Here is a 7500-nt window from a genome sequence, read left to right as displayed (position 1 = left end):
TCACTTTGAAGTCTATGACAGTTTACTTCGTGATGTGGAAGTTAACGTGTGTCACTGATATGCAGATTCATGGACCCCCCCCCACCCTCATGTGACAGAAACCTGAGTTTTGGTTCAATCTTCTAAATCAACCCCCTCTCACCAGTTTGCCGACTAGACCGGATCCACAGGCCACGTCCAGAACCTTGACGTCCTCATGACTCCCGGGAAGGTTCCTATTCAGGAAATCTACCACTATGTTAGGAGCTCTGTAGCTGATGGTCTCTGAGTCCTGTTAGGGGGACATGTTAGGGTCAGTGTGGGACAGGATGATGTCATTATGTGGAAAAAGGCAGGTAGGAGTTTGTGTCCACTGACCCGTTCGTATGTCGGAGCCCAGCTGTCGTAGAACTTCATCCTCTCCTGGGGGTCCAGGTTTTTACTGGAGTGAAGGAAAGCCCTCACATCGTCCACAGATCTGCAGCAGTCCGACATGATGAGGAGACGACTTCCTGCCGGAGGAGAGACAATTAACATACCCTTTAAAAAGTGCAGGAATGCAGTGAAACATGAGTTCAGGGTTTAGACATGTCCCTGTGCTCTGGGACGTTCTCTCTGTGTGTCCTCAGCTGTCACTCATTCTTTAAGACATTCCTGCTTGCTGGCTGTGTGTGATCAGAGCTGCAGCACCAGATGTTCCACATGTTTATAACTCTGTGCCTTCAGGCTGCATCATATACGGAGTATAAGGACACAAAAAACATCTGAGGGCGCGGTCACACCGGCAATCGGTACCGTGCGGTGCTGAAGAACGATTTCAGGTTGAAGGGTTGTGTTCAGATATTTCAGTTTAAGAAAATGTACGAAGTTGTCAGACTGTATGAAGTTGTCAGTTAGTGTGTTTTGTGTTTGTGTTCCTTCTTATTTCTGAGGAAGTGAAGACTGAATGGTCAGATTGTTTTATGTTGGTATTCATTCAGTGATTGTAACTGGACAAACCATCCAGACATTTTTGTTTTGTTTGAGTAAGAGGCAGGCAAAACAAGATTTCTTCTTCTCCCTGCTCCTTTCTTCCGTCCATGAGATAAAGTGTGAATAATTTTTTTTTCTTTTTTTAGTTGTTTTTTTGACATGTACGGAACAAATAATAAAATGAAATGAAATACAGCACATGCACGACTTTATGTTATTATGAAGCGTTTACTTTGAGTCACTTCAATCAGATACAGACAGAAGTCTCTCTTTCATATAAAAACATTGTTTAAATTCATGTAAAGAAGTATGATGTACTCACCTGTGTGTTCCTGTAGCAGCAGGTATATGAGGACACAGTGATTACAGCTGGTGGAACTGGTTTATAAGGAGGGTTAGGGTTAGGGGGGGGGGGGGGGGGGACAGGACAGGACAGGAAGGGTGTCTGGTCTGACAGGTAATGTTGTCACCAGGACTCAAAAAAACACACCCAGTAAGCAATTAAACACAGATAAACAAGTCTACTCTACAAAGCCAAAGTGCAGTATCTGCTCCTCAATCTGTGACAGTTTCATAGTTCTACTGCTTTATTTCCCAGAGATGTTGGGTTTTTTAGTTACGCAGTATCTGTAAAATACACTGTGAAACAAAGGCAAACTGCAGTAAGTGACACTTACTGCAGTTTGCCTTTGTTTTAGGACCAACCAGGATCAATCAATCAATCAATTTTTATTTGTATAGCGTCAACTCATAACAAGTGTTATCTTGAGACACTTTACAAAAAGCAGGTAAAAGACCTTACTTATTGTTATGTTACATAAAGCAGGTAAAAGACCTTACTCATTGTTATGTTACAAAAAGCAGGTAAAAGACCTTACTCATTGTTATGTTACAAAAAGCAGGTAAAAGACCTTACTTATTGTTATGTTACAAAAAGCAGGTAAAAGACCTTACTCATTGTTATGTTACATAAAGCAGGTAAAAGACCTTACTCATTGTTATGTTACATAAAGCAGGTAAAAGACCTTACTCATTGTTATGTTACAAAAAGCAGGTAAAAGACCTTACTTATTGTTATGTTATATAAAGCAGGTAAAAGACCTTACTCATTGTTATGTTACATAAAGCAGGTAAAAGACCTTACTCATTGTTATGTTACATAAAGCAGGTAAAAGACCTTACTCATTGTTATGTTACAAAGATCTGGTCTATCCATCATGAGCACTTTAGCAAAGCAGCAAAAGTTACAGTGGTAAGAAAAAACTTTCTTATTAAAAGGCAGAAATCTTCGGCCGGATCCCCGGCTCATGATGAAACAGTCTTCACAGGACTAGACTGCTCTTGACAATCTTGAGGAGTCTAAGAGAGCTCAAGAGCTCCCAGGAAAGTAGGTGGTTAGTGACTGAGATTTATAGATAGATACATGCAGTAATATGATGTACTGTATATGCAGAGAGAGAGAGAGAGAGAGAGAGAGAGAGAGAGAGAGAGAGAGAGAGAGGAGCTCAGGGTGCCAGTTCCCCCGGTAGTCTAAGCCTATAGCAGCATAACTAAGAGCTGGTCTACACCAGCACCAGCCCTAACTATAAGATTTATCAAAAAGGAAAGTTTTAAGTCTAATCTTAAAAATACAGACTGTGTCTGCCTCCCGGACCCCGGCTGGAAGGCGGTTCCAGAGGAGAGGAGCCCGATAACTGAAGGCTTTACCCCCCATAGTACATTTAGAGACTGTAGGTACCACTAGCAGGCCTGATAACTGAAGGCTTTACCCCCCATAGTACACTTGGAGACTGTAGGTACCACCAGCAGGCCTGATAACTGAAGGCTTTACCCCCCATAGTACACTTGGAGACTGTAGGTACCACCAGCAGGCCTGCACTCCGGGACCGCAACGCTCTCGAGGGACAGTACGGCACTAGTAGCTCCTTAAGATAAGATGGTGCCTGGCCATTTAGAGCTTTGTAGGTGAGAAGAAGGATCTTGAATTCTATTCTAGACTGTATAGGGAGCCAGTGCAGAGAAGCCAGGACAGGAGTAATGTGGTCCCATTTCCTGGTTCTGGTCAGTACACGAGCTGCAGCATTCTGGACCCGTTGAAGAGTCTTTAGAGATTTGCCAGAGCACCCTGACAAAAGAGAGTTACAATAATCCAGTCTGGAGGTAACAAATGCATGAACTAGTTTTTCTGCATCACTTTGCGACAGGATATTCCTGATCTTGGATATATTACGAAGGTGAAAATAGGCTGTTCTTGAAACTTGACTGATGTGAGAGCTAAAAGACATATCTTGATCAAAAATAACTCCTAGAGGATAAGGCTCATAACCAGGACACTCAATTTAAAGGCACTGGGGAGGTTACTTACAGCACTCAGTGGGTAAAAATATGCAGAAAAGGGAGATATGTAAAGCAAAGATGTGAAAATGTTTCAGTTATTTTTGATACCAGATGTTTTAAAACGATTCAATCACTCTTATGTTACTAGCCAAAAGTAGCCAACCTGAAGTAAAAATAAATCTACAGATGTTAACGTAATATTTGTATCCAACGACTGCTGCAAGTGAAAGAGAGAGAACAGTGGTGGTTTCTGTTTATCGAGTACTTTTAAAGTCTCAAAAAGATGTAAAAGTTATGTTTATATCTCTCACAGAGTACATTTTGGTACTTGATGCCCAGGCTGATAAAACTGTTCTAATTACACGTGTGTCATATGTGTCTCGTAGAACGCATTCATGTGTTGCATTCAGTGTTAATTAATTAATTAACTGATTTTAATCAATTGTTCAGTTCATGTGCTCTATATATATATACTTATTTCTCGTTTACTGCACATAGTTCTGTTTACATCTGTTTACATCTGTTAGTCTGATCACTGTCCACTTCTATCTACTCTTTTATATTTTGTATTTTAAGTTAAGTTTTAGCTTTAAGTTGTATTTAAATTGACACTTTATATTTAGGTTAAAATGTTTTGTCTACCTGCACTGTTGTTAATTTACTGCTCTGTGTGCCTTTGAATTGCCCCCCGGGGACAAATAAAGTTTTTTGAATTGAATTGAATATGAATTGTTGCTCACACACCCAAACATACAGGCCTGTAACTGTAAGATTTAGTTTATAACATATAAATATATTTTCATCTGATCTATAAAATAATAAAATAAAATAGGAATCAAAACAAATGAGTGGAAAATAATATACATCTTGTTTTTCAACTCAATTACATAAAAACCCATTAACAATTGTTAGTTACTGCAGCCCATCAGTGTTTGGACATATAATTATTCAGCAGTAAAACAAAAGCAAAGTAAAACTGAAATGGTTAACCTGAAGTTCAAATTACAAAATGTTTCAAATTAATTTCACTTTCATCTAATCAATCATACCATTGTTTTTTAAATACCATTTTATACGCTTGGCAAACAAAAAACACAAAAAGCTGGTGTGTGTGTGTGTGTGTGTGTGTGTGTGGGGGGGGGGGGGTTGTGTATGTGTATGTGTGTTTTTGTGTGCGTGTGTGTGTATGTTTGTGTGTTTTAGAATGGGTGTGTATGTGACTTCCTGTGCTCCTGCAGCCAGCCTCTAGTGGACACTCGAGGAACTGCAGGATTTTACACTTCAGCATCGGCTTCATTTTTGAAAACCAGACAAAATAGTTCTGGTGCTTCTCCGGCAGCGCTACACATATACTGACAACGAGCGGTTAACAGTTTGTTGTCAGTATGCTAAAGGTTAGCTTCATAGTTAGCTTCATAGTTAGCATACCGGTTCTGTTGGAACAGTAAACTTAATTACTGCTAATTACTTCCATAAAGAAGACGTGGTTTGTTTGATTGGTTGATTGAGTGACACACATAACGACCAATCAGTGTGGATTTCACACCAGAGGTAAAGTGATGCTTAGTGCTGCTCACAGAGGAAACAAACTGACCAATGAAACAGATCAGAGTTAAAGTAACAGAAATATAAATGTTAAGCCGCCTCACTCTGACGTTTAAAACAGAAATAAATAAAACACACTTCCTGTTTGGATGGTTTCCTCTTCATGTACATACAAGAACAATTCCTGTTTATTATCTAACACAGACTGACGCAGAACAGGGGGGCGGGGCCTACGCTCCCGCGAGGACCACTCCAGTGAGGAAGACAATATGAAGACATCTCACTCTGCACACATTTTGTGGAACCGAAGAAGCTGGGCTATAATGACAATATTTGATTTAACATTTGTTTTACCAGAAAAATATTCTGGTCAGAAGAAATCAGAAGCGTTGAGCAGAGAGAAACATTCAGTCATCTAACAATCCTTTATCCTGCTTTAAATTTAAAATCTTCAAAGTCGACTAAATGTTCTAGTTTATAATAGAGCAAACACACTGAAAGCACTTTCACCAAAGACAGAGTGAGTTTATGGAGTGACAAACATGATGATTATTGGAGATCAAAGGTTACAGCTGCTGGCTTTTCCTTTAGTTTGCTGCCTTGGACAGAGAAGGTTTGAAAAAAAAACACCTCATTAACGTTGTTATAAGTTGTAATGAATGCTTATCACTTTTAAGGACTATTATAAAGCATTATAAGAGCAGACTCTACTTCTTGAGGAAGCTTAGGTCTTTTAATGTGTGTAGCAAAATGTTATCCATGTTTTATCAGACTGTTCTGGTAAGTGCCATTTTCTTTGCAGCCGTCTGTTGGGGAGCAGCATCAGGGCTTGTGACTCTAAAAGCTTAACAAGCTGATTAGGAGGGCTGGCTCTGTGCTGGGGACTGCTGTGGAGCCCCTGGAGGTGGTGATGGGGAGAAGGATGATACAGAAACTGTTGAACATTATGGACAATAACATGCATCCCTTACACAATCTCGTGTGTGAACAAAAGAGTGTTTTTAGTGGGAGGCTACGGCAGCTAAGCTGCAAAAAGGACAGATTTAAAAATACTTTTTTACCTACTGCAATTGCACTTTATAACGACTCCCCTTTAAGTAAGGACAGAAGACATTTAAACTTTTAAACTTTAGCCTGAGCTGCATATATCAAACTGTATTGTGGGCTCATGGTTTTTTGTATGTGTGGGATATGTATGTATATATGTGTTGTGTTGTGTGTTTGTATGTATGCTGGCTGCTTGAACACCTAAATTTCCCTGCTGGGATGAAAAAAGTATATCTTATCTTATCTTAAATGGGGCTTGATGCATTATAAGTTCATATAAAGTGTAACCGAAATCACTACATTTTATTCACATGTTTTCTTTTTCCTGCCGAGTGAGTCATTACTCTATTAGACGATCCTGGTCCAGTCGCAGCCTCCCTGCATCCTCGCGCGAGCATCACTGTGCACCGAGCCGAGCGGAGCCGAGCCAAGCCGAGCAGCAACCGACAGAGACACCGACCCTCCGAGCGGACGACGGCTCCGTCAGCGGGCATATGAGGACTTCACCCCCCGGTTCAGCGGCTTGTTTTCGGTGATTTCGCTCCTCGTCGCCTCTCTGGATGGATGTGAAGTAAAAAGGCCCCGCTGTCGTCAGTCGGTGTCCTCTCCATCTCTGCGCTCTTCTTCCCCCGCTCCGTCAGCACCGCATCCTGCCCTCATCCACAAAATGGCGGACATGATCGAGCTGGGACCCGCCTACGGTAAGAACCGGGCCCTTTCTCTGCCCCGCGTACGAGCTGATTACCGTCCACATAAAGAGACCCTCCGTCGTGTTTTTGTCCTGCGTGTATGTTATTTTATCATCACTTCAGCGGCTCCGTGGGGTCAAAATGTCCTGTCATCTTCATACCGTTAATGAGGCGTTGTCATGCCAACACCCTGAAAACTCCATCTGATGAATTTACTCTTTAAAACGAACCAGCCGCCATGATGACCACCGTTAGTTAGCTAAATGATGTCACAGCACAGAGATATGAACTGAAGTGTCGTGTAAAGTCTATAAACCAGCACTGATTCATTTCTTTACACATTAATGTTATAATTCAGGATGTAAAATAAAAAAATAACAGCAGGGCGGGCCAGTCAGGGTGGGTAGGGGTGACGTCATGTCTGTGTCCTGTTTATTGTAGAAACAGAGAAATTCAACCTTTAATCAACTTTAATTTACTGATATTAGTGATAATAAGGAAGAAAAGATGGCGTGGAATAAAGCAGCTGACAGATCAAACATTGTGCTCTGATTTAATTAAAAAAACAGAATATTATGAATAATGTAAAGGTCCAATCAGTGAGCTGTGTAGAGAGTGAGATGATAAAGGTCCAATCAGTGAGCTGTGTAGAGAGTGAGATGATAAAGGTATCTTACTATCTGATCATTAAGGAAACATGTTGAAGTGCTGGCTTCTCTGACAACAATGCAGCAGCCAGTATGTCCTCCTTCTAACTTTAGATTCTGCTCCTGAATGCTCTGGATTTGTTTGGACCAGAGAAGGTAGGCAGGTTTTGGATTTGAAAACAGCCTGACAAACCGCTCGGCTCCTACAAGATGTGATCTGTTAACTGGGCTTGTTTACATCAGGGTAGCAGGACCGGCCCGTTTGTGGCTTCAGTTTAACAAAT

At 41.0% G+C, this 7500-nt stretch overlaps 2 protein-coding genes across 2 annotated transcripts in view; one reads left to right on the top strand and one right to left on the bottom strand.

Annotated features, from left to right (window-relative positions):
• LOC132961602 (methyltransferase-like protein 27) overlaps positions 1-488 on the bottom strand; it is a 6937-nt gene extending 6449 nt beyond the window's left edge. The window contains exons 1-2 of the mRNA XM_061033334.1: positions 358-488; positions 143-271 (exon numbers count right to left, since the gene is read on the bottom strand). Coding sequence (XP_060889317.1) covers positions 143-271; positions 358-474 — 246 coding nt within the window. The 5' untranslated portion in view covers positions 475-488. The remainder of the gene's footprint in view (positions 1-142; positions 272-357) is intronic.
• A 5781-nt stretch (positions 489-6269) lies between these two features.
• Positions 6270-7500, top strand: part of syt11a (synaptotagmin XIa) — an 11059-nt gene continuing 9828 nt past the window's right edge. Inside the window, exon 1 of the mRNA XM_061033333.1 lies at positions 6270-6581. Within this exon, the coding sequence (XP_060889316.1) occupies positions 6548-6581 (34 nt within the window). The 5' untranslated portion in view covers positions 6270-6547. The remainder of the gene's footprint in view (positions 6582-7500) is intronic.

Source organism: Labrus mixtus, unplaced genomic scaffold, assembly GCF_963584025.1.
Source record: "Labrus mixtus unplaced genomic scaffold, fLabMix1.1 SCAFFOLD_101, whole genome shotgun sequence".
Classification (NCBI taxonomy): domain Eukaryota; kingdom Metazoa; phylum Chordata; class Actinopteri; order Labriformes; family Labridae; genus Labrus; species Labrus mixtus.
This window is presented reverse-complemented; position numbering and strand designations above follow the sequence as displayed.